The sequence below is a fragment of the Rhineura floridana genome, chromosome 2 (genome assembly GCF_030035675.1).
Source record: "Rhineura floridana isolate rRhiFlo1 chromosome 2, rRhiFlo1.hap2, whole genome shotgun sequence".
NCBI classification, from domain to species: Eukaryota; Metazoa; Chordata; class Lepidosauria; order Squamata; family Rhineuridae; genus Rhineura; species Rhineura floridana.
Genome location: NC_084481.1, coordinates 216769377 through 216784259, shown reverse-complemented (window position 1 = coordinate 216784259; position 14883 = coordinate 216769377). Strand labels below are relative to the sequence as shown.

Sequence of the window (14883 nt, the reverse complement as noted above, 5' to 3'; positions counted from 1 at the left end):
AGCACTCTAACAAGGACCAAGCGGTCCGAGCATATAACACCTGTTCTGGCTCGCCTGCACTGGCTACCAATATGCTTCCAGGCCAGATTCAAGGTGTTGGTATTAACCTATAAAGCCTTATACGGCGCGGGACCACGATACTTGTCGGAACGCCTCTCCCGATACGAACCGGCCCGTACCCTACGTTCTACTACAAAGGCCCTCCTCCAGGTTCCCACTCATAGGGAAGCTCGAAGGGTGGTGACAAGATCTAGGGCCTTCTCAGTGGTGGCCCCCGAACTGTGGAATAGTCTCCCCGAGGAGGTGCGCTTGGCGCCGACATTGTTATCCTTTCGGTGCCAAGTTAAAACCTTCCTCTTTTCCGAGGCATACTAATTTAAGTTAACTTAATTTTAAAAACTGCTGTGATTGATTTTAGATTATTTTATTTTATATGTTTTTGTTGTATTATACTATGTGATTTTATTGTATTTCTTGTGTTCACCGCCCAGAGAGCTATTGCTAGTCGGGCGGTATAAAAGTCTAATAAATAATAATAATATTATTATTGTCTGGTTTGGACCCAAAGAAAATATTGGGCCAGATGCAATTCAGTGTCATCTCATGGAGGACACTGTCCTGGATGTATGATTTGTGGTAGCCCAAAACATATTTTGGGATGTTCATCCACAGTTCCTGATTTATTTCTACATATTTTGACCTTTATTACTATGGGGGTCCCATATCTGACAATGTCTTGTGCACAAGAAAAGCATTGGGCTGGACATTATTCAACACCATTTTAGAGAGGACACTCTCCAGGTGGTGTATAGGTATGATTTGAGGTGGCTCAAACATTACTGTGAGGTTCTTTCCTATTGTCAGCTGAGGTTAACATGCATTCATGAACATTGCGCAAAGACAAAAAAATTGATTGAAGAACACTATCGCGGACAGTCTGCTGGTTGTGGAGATATATGGTATGGGGTATTCTGAAGCTTACTTTTGGGTTCAGGGACATATACGCTTTAGTTGTTGTTTCAGATTTCTGACTGAGCAGTGTTTTGAACTTGCATGGAAATAAGGAACTGCTCTGGCACCACTCAGCCCAGCGCTCCCCACACTGCTGCCTAAAAGAGAGCATGAGCAGGTGGAACCTTTCAGAGAGAGATGGCAGATGAGCAATCAAAGGCAGTGGCACTTACTACTTGCTCAGTCCTTGCTGCCCACAGAAACAACAGGTGGTATTCAATGCTGGTCCTACTCAGAATGAGACCCATTGAAGTGAAATAGATATAACATCCATTCATTTCAATTGATGTTCTATGAGTAGGAGGCAGTTGAATACAGCCCAAAGTCTTTGTGGAAGAGCATCTGCTTTGCATCAGAATGTCCCAGATTCAATCCCCAGGATCTCCTGGTACCACTGGCAGAAACTGCCATCTGGAATCCTGGAGAGGCGATGCTGGCCAGTGCAGACAATACGGAACAATGGTCTGACACTATAAGGCAGCTTCCTATGTACCTATGTGGGTGTGCACCCCTCTCTTTCTCTTAGCGGTGTAGCAAGGAAGATTTGGCTCCCTGGGCTGAATCCCAGTGAAGAAAGCAGAGAGCAGGGTTGAGGGGGCCTCTTCCATTACAGCGATAATATAATAAAACCGGAGCAACCTCGCTCCGATTCGATCTAGTTTACCGAGTGCCACTTCCCCTCCCACACTGCGCCAGGTTGGAAGAGTAAGTAGTCTCTCTCTCGAAAGGATCTAGAACATTATTTGTCACTACAACGAGCTAACGAATTGTGGCACAAGCTTTCGTGGCCCATAATCCACTGCATCATCATCCTGAGGTAAATATACACAGAGACGCATATGTACAGCGGAGAGGGGATTGTAGACAGCCGAACGGTTAGTTTTCAAGGAGCAGAACTTATTTTCTATGTATGCATGTACGTGCGTGTACACTGAAACGCTATCTAATGCTGTTCTTCGTGTTTCTAGGCGGTTCTTAATTGCGAATGTGAGGAGGGTTGAGAGAAATGCCACCACGTTCCCGCTGCTTCTAGGACATTCTGAGAGCATTGCGGAGGGGGCGGGGAAGGCAACGCCAGTAAGATTCTACACTTCAGTCCTTCGGAAGGTCGGGGAAGGAAGAGCCCGACCAATTCTGCCCCTACTCAGTAGTTCGTTATGGCATGGGAGGGGCTACGGCAGGGAGAAGTTCATTGCATTAAGCTCTAGACTTTCCCTCCCGCTCCCGCCTTGAGGAGGCACCAGAGCCAACGGGCCCTCCAGACAAGTGAGATAAGAGGAGCTCTTGCGCTGGGGTATGCGCAGTCTCCCTTATACCTCGGGGTAGCAGAAGAGAGATCAATTGTACGTTATCCTAGTGGGTCTCTTCAGTGGCGGACGGCTACCAGATGCTTGAGGAGGAAAGCAATGTGAGTAGCGCATGCGCAAACTATCTCATCCTGTCCACTTTTCCTTTCCCAAGCGTGGCTCCTCCCCTCTTTCCTCGCGGGAGACAAATCCCCGCCTACTTCCCGCCCCCTCCCTTCTCTGTCAGTGAAGGTTCCCGATGGTTCTGGAAAGAGGCGGCGGCGCGGATATATAAAGCGAGAGTGAGGGGGGGGCGACGCGCAGTGCAGTTCGCGAGGAGTTAGCGGGTGAGCTGGTTGTCTGGGTGAAGCGTGTCGTAGCCTTGTATAGCCGACGACAAGGTGAGGAGGCCGCTTGTTGTAATGATGATTTTAACGGCTTGAAGGGACCAAGTCGACGATGCTCCTCACAAAATGGAGGCGTTTTTTCCTTTAAAATTCAGGGTGGGAGAAGACAGATGGTGGCCTAATGGCCGTAAAACGTTTTTGTCTCTTTTCGGACTTAAACGGCTAATAGGAGAAAAAAATTCAAAACCTGAATGGAGAGAGAAGTCGTTACTGACTGGTCGGAGTAGGGGTGTTTAAGGTCGGGGTCCGTCAGGTACCGCGTGGCGGGGGGGGTGGCGAAAGAAAAAATGCTTAGCCCCCGCGGGCTGCTCGAGGAGCCCATCGGAGCCACTTGGGGGTGGGATGGGACCGGAGACCCGTGAAGAGAACTTAACCCGGGGAGGAGAGAAGCGACCTTAACCCGGGAAAGATGGACTTCCATCTTCGTGAGCGGCTATCTTGTTCGTATTTGCGGGTTCATCTTTTGGCCGCTACGTATTTAATGAACAAGTTCTATATAATTCGAACAATTACATGTCGGCGTTTCCTAAAAAGGAGGGGGATGGGGAAAGGTAACTTTTGGTGAACGGCCACGACAGAGTAATGAATGGGAGCAATCAATTGCAGGCCGGCTTCGCACGGCGGGGAAAGAGAAAGTGGGCGGGCAAATGTGATCTCGGGGAGAACGGACTTAACTGTCCCAATAGGTGGGGGCGGGAGGAAGAGAGTGGACGCTGGTGCGCTCGCGGGGTGGATGCGAGTGGAAGGGGCGGGGAGACGCCGCGCAGGAGGAGTATCATGGCTGTCGCGGCGCGTGGACGTTGAGTCTCTGGCAGCATTGTGGCGGGGATAGGATTGGCTTGCCAAGGGCTGGCGAAGGGAGGGGTTAAAAAAAAGGAAGGGGGACGGGAAGACTCTAGCAGTTTCTAGAAGCCTTTCACGTGTTCAGCTCCAAGGCCAGCAGGTGGCGCAGGGACTGCCATCTTGAGAGCCAATAAGAGTTCTCATTCATTTCAGCGTCTTCCCTGTTTGTTAGACTAGACGGGCCATTTTGCAGCTTGCCTAAAGGCAAAGCTGTTAAGTTTGTGCACCCAACAGCAGGCTGCTTTTGAGTTTGAGGTGTAAACTTAAAAGTCTTACGTTACAGCAGCAAAAACATGCAATAAAACTAATGGCTTTTTGCCTGTCAAATTATTACTTGCAGAACTCAGTGGGACTTAATCTGAAGTAAGTGTGCAACTGGGGCACACAGAGCATACATTGGTCTTAATTTTACTTGCTTATTGCCAGGGCTGTGGAGTCGGAGTCGGGAGCAATTTTGGGTGGAGTAGGTAGAAATGTATTGACTCTGACATTGGCTTCAAAACAAATTTTGATTGACAATTTTAAAAAATATATAAATTCAAAATGTCAAAGAAGCTTCCCATGAAGTAAGCTGTAGTTGAGCATTTCACCATAACTCAAGATGGAAAACATTTTGTGTGTCACTGTATGACACAGGACCCAGATGAAGACAAATGCTGTGATGCCAAGATCAGTGCATATTCAGACAGCGATAAAAATGCTCCTATGAGAGCTTCCAATTTAAAAGGACATTTACAGCGCTTTCCAGGGCTGTGGAGTCGGAAGCAATTTTGGGTGGAGTCGTAGTCGGACAGTAGAAAAATAGAGGAGTTGGAGTCGAAGGTTTGGCTTACCGACTCCACAGCCCTGCTTATTGCCATATGCTGGCTGTTACCCACCTGGTTGTGGATTTGTCAAACTCTTAAAATCAGTTCAGCTTACTTATGCATAGCAAAGTAAATTGTTTATCAGGATAGATTGTGAAACAGTCCTCATATTGATGGTAGTCTGGAAAGTGCAGTGCGTCTTCAGTGTTTTCCCAAGGTGGGTTTGGGATTACTCACATGGGGAAGTACTGTTTGAATTGGGTCCAGGTGATTATAATTTCTGGGAAGGCGTATCTTGTTTGACAGTACTGCACTATTAATATTAAAGCTGAGATGCTCAAGTCTTGTGACTTAAAAATAGGTATAAATAGGCAACTTTGTAATGCTGGGAAAAACAACAGGGAGTAGAAAAAGAGGAAGGCCAAACGAGATGGATTGATTCCATAAAGGAAGCCACAGACCTGAACTTACAAGATCTGAGCAGGGTGGTTCATGACAGATGCTCTTGGAGGTCGCTGATTCATAGGGTCGCCATAAGTTGTAATGGACTTGAAGGCACATAACAACAACAAACAAAGGCAACTTTGTAACAGGTGAAACTGATGTGAACTTTTAGCAGGAACTCCTGACAGCTGTGAAGCATTTCTTTGGTAACTATCCATGAGCTAGTTAAGATTTATTAGTCTGTCAGAGGGTCTGTATTAAATAAATGCATTTCATTTTGTCCAAAAATTAATCTTGTCTAGCATGTACAATATTTGAGGTTGCAAAATTTCAACATAGAATTTACTACCTAGGAAACAGTTTATGTGTAAAATATTCTCTTGTTAATTATTTTATTGTTATTTTCAATGATCTTACTTAAAATCTTGTTATTTTGATATTTGTAGATGCCAGAGGAAGTGCAGACACAAGATCAGCCAATGGAGGAGGAGGTGGAGACATTTGCCTTCCAGGCAGAAATAGCTCAGTTGATGTCCCTGATCATCAACACTTTCTATTCCAACAAAGAAATTTTTCTCAGGGAGCTTATCTCCAACTCATCTGATGTAAGTAAATCATCTAAGAGGCAGAAAACAAATTCTTACATCACCTAAGGCTACTTCTATATTGAAAAGCTACTTTGTGTTCTATAGGCTCTGGATAAAATCCGATATGAGAGTTTGACTGACCCAAGCAAACTGGATTCTGGAAAGGACCTGAAAATCAACCTTATTCCTAACAAGCATGATCGTACCCTGACGATTGTGGATACTGGCATCGGGATGACAAAAGCTGATCTAGTGAATAACCTGGGTACCATTGCCAAGTCTGGTACCAAAGCCTTCATGGAGGCCTTGCAGGCTGGTGCAGATATCTCTATGATTGGTCAATTTGGTGTTGGTTTCTACTCTGCTTACTTGGTTGCTGAGAAAGTAACTGTGATCACCAAGCACAATGATGATGAACAGTATGCTTGGGAGTCTTCAGCTGGTGGATCATTTACTGTCAGATTAGACAATGGTAAGGGCTGTTCATTAATGTTCCCACTTTGTAAATGACCATGATTCCAACTAGGAGGATTGGATCACAAATAAACCAGATCAGTAAATCTTTGCACCAGCGTATTATACACATATTTAAATCTCAAGTATTTTAAAGCTAGCTGTTAGTAGCATGGTTGCTTAGTTGTCAGTTACTCTCAATATAGAGTTTGGCAATGACAGTTAAATTCTGCAACTCTTTATATTGCAGGTGAACCTTTAGGCCGTGGTACAAAGGTTATCTTGCATTTGAAGGAGGACCAAACAGAGTATTTAGAAGAAAGGCGAATTAAGGAAATAGTCAAGAAGCATTCTCAGTTCATTGGCTATCCAATAACTCTTTTTGTAAGTGGCTTCTTCTGAAACACCATACTATGTGCACCAGATTAAAAAAATCATAATCCTTAATTTGAGATCAGAATGATTGAGTAGGTCCCATATATTAATGTCTTCAATAAGTGATTTAAAGGGATTTTAATAGCATGTTCGGGCATTGAAGAAATCTCATAATGAAAGTTTGTAGTGAAGGATTTCATTTTAATGTGACTATTTGGTCATCTTAATAGCCTGGGGAGCAGTTGAAGTCCAGGGTTATGGAAGAAAGCAGTATACATTGTGGGGGTCTTCTCCAAGGTACATCCTTTGATAATTAAATAGTTAAGACAGACCATGGTCCTTCCAGTTGAGCTGTATGTAATTCAGTTATGCAGATTCCCTGAGCTTGTTGCATCTTTTTGTGCTTTTCTGTGTAGGTGGAGAAAGAGCGTGATAAAGAGGTGAGCGATGATGAGGCAGAGGAAAAGGAGGCTGAGGAGAAAGAGGAAAAGGAAGAAAAAGCTGAAGATAAGCCTGAAATTGAGGATGTTGGCTCTGATGAGGAAGAAGAAAAGAAAGATGGTGACAAGAAGAAAAAGAAGAAGATCAAGGAGAAGTACATTGACCAAGAGGAACTAAACAAGACTAAGCCAATTTGGACCAGGAACCCAGATGACATTACTAATGAGGAATATGGAGAATTCTACAAGAGCCTGACCAATGACTGGGAAGACCACCTAGCAGTCAAAGTAAGATTTCTACTTCCTCTGGAGTGTAAAAGTAGTAATACAGTAGATCAGGTTTCTAAAGTATCTCATTTAAGCATGAACTTTTATGGTTGTGCTTTTAAGAGTCAAATTAACTATAACAGTAGCTTGTTTGGCATATTAACTATAACAGTAGCTTGTTCAATGGGTGCATGTAATTTTGCTGACTTGAAAAGTAATACATTGGCAGACTTCCTACCCTACTCTTTGCCAGTGGTGTTGTTAATTCCTAAGAATTTCAAAGTGTTAGGATTTCTTTATAGTGTCCAGTATTTACATGTATTCATAATTGTTTAGAGGTTTATCTAATTCAATTCCCTCTTCTTGCAGCACTTCTCTGTGGAAGGACAGCTAGAATTCAGAGCACTTTTGTTTGTTCCAAGACGGGCACCTTTTGACTTGTTTGAAAATAGAAAGAAAAAGAATAATATCAAGCTGTATGTGCGCAGAGTGTTCATCATGGATAACTGTGAAGAATTAATCCCTGAATATTTGAGTAAGTAAACAGCTATTTGCCGGTTGGCAGTAGAGGAGATTCAATGTTAGGAATGACACCTCCCACTGGATTGACAGGCAGGGTCCACTATCCTTTGCATCCTCTCCAGGGGGAAGAGTTACATTGCCCTCAGTCTGACCCTGGTTGGAGTCCTTTAGACTGCTAAATAATCCTGAGTTACCTCCTTGAATTCCTGTACCTTGTGAACTTGTTCCTCTCCTTTTTTCCAGTTGTATTTTTTTTTTACTCTGTCACTTGTTTCCCCCCCCCCATTCCTGTGTTTGCATGGCTGCACACAAGGAAGGATTTTGGGGGAGGTTCATTTCTCCCTTCCTTGGTATTTTTGGATGCCTCCAGGTGGGATTGAACTGCTCTTCATCCTCGAAGGCAGTAGGAGGAGCTGAATCCCTCATGGAGGCATCCAACATCAAAGTGGAAACATCTTTCAGATAGAACATATGTTCCTTTTCTAAACTTAAAATAACATGACATTGCTAGGCATATACATACACTTAAACCATGTCTAGGAATGACTAGGCTTTCACTCCACATGATGGACTAATCAAGATCTACTTCACAGACTTCATGCGAGGTGTTGTTGATTCAGAAGACTTGCCTCTAAATATTTCCCGTGAAATGCTGCAGCAGAGCAAGATTCTGAAAGTGATCCGGAAGAACTTGGTCAAGAAATGCTTAGAACTCTTTACTGAGCTAGCAGAAGATAAAGAAAACTACAAGAAGTTCTATGAGCAGTTTTCCAAAAACATTAAGGTAGGCTGGGTCAGTGGAAACACTTTCCTGTGAGAGTTTCTGTCTGGAGTAATAGCTTACATACAAAATGACAATTTTCTTTCAGCTTGGCATACATGAGGATTCCCAGAATCGCAAGAAACTGTCAGAGCTGTTGAGATACTACACTTCTGCATCTGGGGATGAAATGGTATCACTAAAAGATTACTGCACCCGGATGAAGGAAAATCAGAAACATATATACTATATTACAGGCAAGTTTCACCTGTATAGTCTTTTAAGTGTAGGTGCTAAGATGACTACAGCTCTTGGTTGTTAAAGGAATTCTGGTAACCTTGGATAACTGAGGATTGGAGGAGAGGGGAGCTCTGTGCACCAAAAGGAGGCATTTTAGACTACGACCATTAAGGATTGGTCAAGGATGGTTTATTGCATTATAGTTGCATGTAGGTTTGGTATACATTGCCTTAAGTGGTTTAGGCTAGTGTTACCCTGCATCTTTATGGCTTGGCAAATTTTCTTGAGTAAACAGTTCCACCTGAACAGCTCAGACAGGAGTGGTGGTTAGCAGAAGTAATTTAAATTTTTTGCTTGACCTTTGTAGGTGAAACCAAAGATCAAGTGGCAAACTCTGCTTTTGTGGAGCGTCTTCGTAAACATGGTTTGGAAGTAATCTACATGATAGAGCCTATCGATGAATACTGTGTACAGCAGCTAAAAGAATTTGAGGGGAAGACTTTGGTTTCAGTAACAAAAGAGGGATTGGAGCTTCCGGAAGATGAAGAGGAGAAAAAGAAACGGGAGGAGAAAAAAGCAAAGTTTGAAAGCCTCTGCAAGATCATGAAAGATATCCTTGAAAAGAAAGTAGAGAAGGTAAGCATAACACATGTATATAAACTCCAGGTAAAAACGGTAGTCACTTTTTCTGAGGACTTAAGTTTCTCGCAAGTTGATAACAAGTTGCCTTGAACAGTTAAGTTTGTATTGCCAAGTAACAGCTTTTACAGAAATCTCCCAACTTGTAGCTCAGGTTTTTTTAAGCTGGTGGTACCAAGGACTGAATTGGAGACTTTCTCCAGCCTTCTGGATACAAAGCCTATAGTGTTCACCACTATGGCACTTTCTAATCCTTTTCTAATGTTTTTAAATTTCTAGTGCAGCCTAATGTGTTTGCCATGACCCACTTGTCCTTTGATTAAACCTTGCCACTTTTAGTTCCCCAAGGTGACCTCTCCCAGTTTTGTGTCTATTCCTCTACATTTGTCCTGAATATTACTAGTCTGCACAGAGAAAATAAAGGTTGATTCTGCTGATATAGTTGGTGTATTTGCTTGGTGTTGAGAGGACTCCATGTTACAGTATTTTGAAGTGGCCTTGATGTCTCACAGTTTTTAAAAAAATCAAAGTGTGCATGCAACAGCGAACATCAGTGATGTAACATCTTTAGTTAGTGGTCCTCTGAATAAGTGTGTTGTACTTCTGCAGGTTGTAGTATCCAACCGGTTGGTGACTTCTCCATGCTGCATTGTGACCAGTACATATGGCTGGACTGCAAACATGGAGAGGATCATGAAGGCACAAGCACTCAGGGACAACTCTACAATGGGCTATATGGCGGCCAAGAAGCATCTGGAGATAAATCCTGACCATTCTATCATTGAGACACTGAGGCAGAAGGCAGAAGCAGACAAGAATGACAAGTCAGTGAAGGACCTGGTTATTTTACTCTATGAGACTGCTCTCCTGTCATCTGGCTTCAGTCTAGAAGATCCCCAGACACATGCCAACCGTATTTATAGAATGATAAAACTTGGTTTGGGTAAGTTAAACCTCGTAAACTCTTAACTTGTACTTCTATTGATCCAACTTCGAAATGTGTAGTTGGGAAAGCTTTTTTTGTCTGAAGAAACCAAGGGTTGTTTAGCTAAAGACACTTGATTAAAGTCAACACAGCAATAAACATGTGCCTCTAATACTTTCACTTAAGTTGACAGTGAATTTGTACCATCAAGTTAAGTTTCACTTCTGTAGTTAAGAGTAGTAAAGAACTGGCAGTAGACAAAGGCAGAAGAGTATAAAACATGTTCACTGCTATAACAATTTGTAATTTTATATAGGCATAGATGAAGATGACACTGCTACAGAGGAAACTAGTCCAGCAGTTGCTGAAGAGATGCCGCCACTTGAAGGAGATGATGACACATCACGTATGGAAGAAGTGGATTAAATGGCTGACTACTTGGGGGAGAAATTTGGATATATTTCTTTTGCCCTTGGATTTGAATAAGTTATTTTGTATATTATGAATGTGACCTGCCAAAAAGTCTTGACACTTGTCTGCATTCCCTCTTTATATTTATTTTTGAAAATGTTATACCTTTATTTTTGTTATATTGCTTTTTAAGGTCATGTGAGATGCCATTGAGGGAGTGTGTTTTTTCTTGATGTATAACACTGTACAATCCTATGTATACTGGCAAGTAAAGGATATTGGTTAAGTTGAAGGCAGGGTTTTAGGTTGGCTGTGGACAGAAAGGGGGGGGAGTAAGTTGGGAACTCAAATGTGTTCTGCAGTGTTGCTGTTAAACATCTGAAGTTCTGATAACTGAACATCTGTAACATACAATGCCTAGTAACTAGGTATTGGAACTAAAAAAAATTGGAAAACTTAAACATCGTATTCAAAGTTCCAAGATGTTGATGTTTAGTCTTTTTATATACTGTAAAAAGAATTCTAAATTCCACTTACCATAGATTAGAATCTACTGTAAATCTATTGTGACTAATGCAGTTTTGCATGTACAGTTCTACTCTGGAAGTATCTAGAAATAAAAGTGTTCTGAATGAATCTTGGTCAAAATATTGCATATGTCTTGAACAACATAAAGATCTGATGCAGATTACTTCGTTTTCATTGGAGTTCTTGCACTGGCTATAAACAGGTGCCTCCTAGGCTTGATAGGCACCCTTTGCTCCAAGTTAACTGCTCCATGGGAGAAAAAGCTTTGGAACCACAGCAATAGCTAGAATAGCAACTAGCAGAAAACTGCACTATTCTCCTTTCTGATTAGTAATGTCACTAATGCAGTGTTGTCCCAAAGATAAGGCAGGTTGATACCAATTTGGAACTCTTGGTAGGACTCTGGAATTGAATATAATCTTTGCTGTATCTGGATCCTGTGGGGGGCTGGTACAGAGCTTTAATTGCAGGAGAAACAATTTATTGAGATGGGGTGGTAGCTAGTGTCCACTAGGATGCCTGCCATAGGGGTGTGGCCAAGTTCAGTTTTCTCCCCATCTTCCCTTGGCAAACATACTGCAGACACTTGAGCATTGTAGTTTTACAAAGAGCACTTAACTGAAGATTAGTACTTTGGTTCAGAAAGGAACCCTGCTCACAGTTGCTTCTCTGATAGAAAAAAATGTGCAGCATCCATCTCTTCTGCTTCTTTTCCTATCTCTTTTGCAAAGAAACTGATGCTTGCAACATGGCAGTTCTAATAGTTTAACACCTAAGTCACACTCAATCTCATTAGTGCACATAGTTAAGCAATACTTAACAGAAACCTAGTTCTCAGTTCATTCAGTAATGTTCTGTTATGTGCCTTCAAGTCTGAATCGGTGACCTCCAAGAGCGTCTGTCATTAACAGGGAACGTTCTAATCCTGTTTAAATACAGTGATTTACTGGAAACTGCTTTAGTCCTATGCTTCCTCTCATGAGTAAGCCCCACAAAGCACAGTGGGCTTTGCTTCCAAACAAGATGAATAGGATCATGTTAGTAACTAGCAGTGCTTGGAAAGTTCATTTCCAAAAGACAATAGTTCACACAAGTACATGTTTAGTTCATAATTTTTGCCTGCTACACTGCTGTTAAAGGCACAAGAGTGCTCTGCTGTAATGCTAACTGTAATGCCATGTGAAATAAAATTAGGTCACAGTATATTTTTAAATTAAACATTTAGAATTAGTATCTGTTTAATGCTCTTAAAAACTAGATTTGTACAAGGTACTAGAGCAGGGTTCAGTTCCATAGGGGCTAAAATGAACAGTGGGGCTTCCAAGTAGAATGAATGGGATTTTATTGGTTATTACAGCTAAATTGTGCAATTGTCTATATAGTTAACCATTGTACATGTGAGACTATCACTTATATGGAGAACACCACAAATACTTTGTTCAGGAATAATGTGTTTTATTAAAGCTATGCCTGGCTTACTCTTAACATGCAGAAAGAATCTCTCTGAACTTGAGCAGTGTATTTAACAAGGATATTTGTTAGTTGACTGAAGATCTCTAGCCTTGCTTTTTTAAAACAATCCTGTGAACTGTAGGCTCCTATTGCTCAGAGAAAGAGACACTTTTTAAAAAAAAAAACACTGACAAGTTGTTATCTCTAATAGGAGTTAATTATCTTGCATAAACCCATATCAATTTTTCAGATGCTCTAAATAAATAAACCTAAAAAATCCCAGTCTGTCTCAGTACATTCTTGGGACAGTTTGCTACCACAAATCTCCCTTCCTGACAAAGGAGGTCCAGTCCAGGTCTAGCCCTGAAGAAGAGCCTGCTGAATCACGCTAGTAGCCCATCTAGTCCAGCATCCTTTCTCACAGTGGCCCACTAGATGCCCATGGGAAGCCCACAAGCAAGACCTGAGTGCAAGAGCACTCTCTACTGCAGCTTCTGGCAACTGGTTTTCAGAAGCATACTGTGTCTGCCTATGTTGGCAGACCACAGACATAATGGCCAGTAGCCATTTATAGCCTTATCCTCCCATGAATTTGTCTAATCTTTTAAAGCCATCCAAGTTAGTGGCCATCACTGCCTCATATGGGAGCAAATTCCACAGTTTTAACTATGCGCTGAGTGAAGAAGTACTTTCATCTTCCTGGAATCTTCCAGCAAATTCACTGCTATCCCACCTTACGATGCCAACTGAACACTGGGGGTGGGTGGGCAGTTTGCACTACAAATTTATTCCCTGCACCCTGACAGAAAAAGGTCCAGTATGGCCTGGGAAGAAACCAGATTCTTCCCCTGACCCCCATGCCAAACATTTTTGGGGGCTGTTTGTGACCAAGAATCTCTTCTCCCCCTAACCCTGACAATAAAAATGTCCAGTCTGGCCCATGAAGAAAGCAGATCACCTCTCCTGCCCCTTGTGATGCCAGCCAAACATTTTCAGGGGCAGTTTGCCACCAAGAACCTCCCCTTCTACTCTGGCAATAAATAAGGCCCACTCTGGCCCATGAAGATACCAGATTTCCCCCCCTCCCTTATGATACCAGCCAAACCTTTTAGGGGCTGTTTGCCATTAAGAATCTGTTCTTCCCCATCCTCTGACAATAAAAAGGGCCAGACCAGCCTATGAAGAAATCAAATTCCCCCCCCCCCGCTTGCCACCAAGAATCTCCTCTCCACTCCCCCCCAACAATAAATAGTGCCCAATCTGCCTATGAACAAAGCAGATTCCACTCACCCCTAATGCCAGGCAAACATGCTTTTGGGGTAGATTGCCATCACTCTGCTCATTTAAATGTGTATATATATTCTACTGTATAATTAAAAGGTAGTATGTTACACCTACAAAATGTCATGCCTTCATGATAGCACACATTGTGATGTTGGGGGGCAGGTCAGGAACAACAGAGCTAGCTGACCCAACAGCCAAGATAAGAGGGGATTGTGGGTGCCTGGGGGGTGTCGAGGGGATGGGGGGGTTGAACGAGCGAAGCAAGGATGGCAGGTGAGCAAGTGTTGGGGGGGCAAGCGGGCGGCGAGCAGGCTGACCAGGGTCGGGATAGGCAAGTGAGCCAGTGAGGATCGAATTGAAGGCAGTCCATTTCCATTTTCAAACATAAATCCCATTGAACTCAAAAAGTGTGCAAATGATCAAACCCTCCCTTCCTTCTCCTCCCTCCTATCCCCTCCCTCTTGCCCCTTCCCTCCCCCTTCCTTTGCCCCTCCCTCTGTCCCTCCCCATCCCCATCCCCTTCCAATCCCCTCCTTCCCCTTCCCTCTCCTCTTCCTCCTCCCCATGGTCAGTTTTACCTATCTTAAGCATGATTGCATGGAAGTAAACACCATTTACTCTATAAGCATGCAAATAATAAAACCTGCCCTCCCCTCCCCCTTCCTTTGCCCCCCATCCAATACGCTCCTTCCCCTTCCCACCCCCACTCCTCCTCCCCATGGTCAGTTTTTCCTTTCCTAACCAAGTTTGCATAGGAGTAAATCCCATTGAACTCAATAAGCATGCAAATGATCAGACCTGCTTTTTCCCTCCTTCTCCTCTCATTTCCCTTCTCCCCTCCCCTCTTCCTTCTCCCTCCTCCCCTGCCCACTCCAGCCCTCCCTCCCCCCTCCCCCTGGTCAGTTTTACCTATCCTAAGCATGATTGCACAGGAGTAAATCGCACTGAATTCAATAAACATGCAAATGATCAAACCTGTCCTTCTCCACCCCTCCCCCTCCTGCCTGCTCCCCTCCCAGTCCTCCCCTCTGTGTTTCCTCCCCTCCCTCCTCCTCCCCCCTCCCCATCCTCTGTGATCAGTTTCACCTATCCTAAGCATGATTGCAGGGGAGTAAATCCCATTGAACTCAATAAGCATGCAAATGATCAATCCATTCTCAGCAAACTTGCACAGGATCCCATTTCTTACCTCCCGGATTAAAA

General features: G+C 43.2%; 1 protein-coding gene across 2 annotated transcripts; it reads left to right on the top strand.

Moving 5' to 3' along the window:
- Positions 1 to 2150: 2150 nt before the first annotated feature.
- On the top strand, positions 2151 to 11052 carry HSP90AA1 (heat shock protein 90 alpha family class A member 1). 2 transcript variants are annotated; one of them, XM_061612175.1, is made up of 11 exons: positions 2151 to 2419; positions 5244 to 5402; positions 5490 to 5856; positions 6088 to 6221; positions 6629 to 6940; positions 7289 to 7454; positions 8035 to 8225; positions 8311 to 8458; positions 8809 to 9077; positions 9690 to 10023; positions 10322 to 11052. In XM_061612175.1, the coding sequence occupies exons 1-11, from the start codon at positions 2399 to 2401 to the stop codon at positions 10429 to 10431; spliced, it is 2211 nt and encodes a 736-aa protein (XP_061468159.1). In that variant the 5' UTR covers positions 2151 to 2398; the 3' UTR covers positions 10432 to 11052. The 2 variants fall into 2 exon arrangements, with proteins under 2 accessions (XP_061468159.1, XP_061468160.1); XM_061612176.1 differs by lacking the exon at positions 2151 to 2419 and adding an exon at positions 2557 to 2698.
- The last annotated feature ends 3831 nt before the right edge of the window (positions 11053 to 14883 follow it).

Coding starts and splice junctions, on each gene's coding strand:
- HSP90AA1 (XM_061612175.1), top strand. CDS start 2,399: ATGCTTGAGGAGGAAAGCAAT. Junction 2,420..5,243: donor TGCTTGAGGAGGAAAGCAAT/GTGAGTAGCGCA, acceptor TGATATTTGTAG/ATGCCAGAGGAAGTGCAGAC. Junction 6,222..6,628: donor GCTATCCAATAACTCTTTTT/GTAAGTGGCTTC, acceptor TTTTCTGTGTAG/GTGGAGAAAGAGCGTGATAA.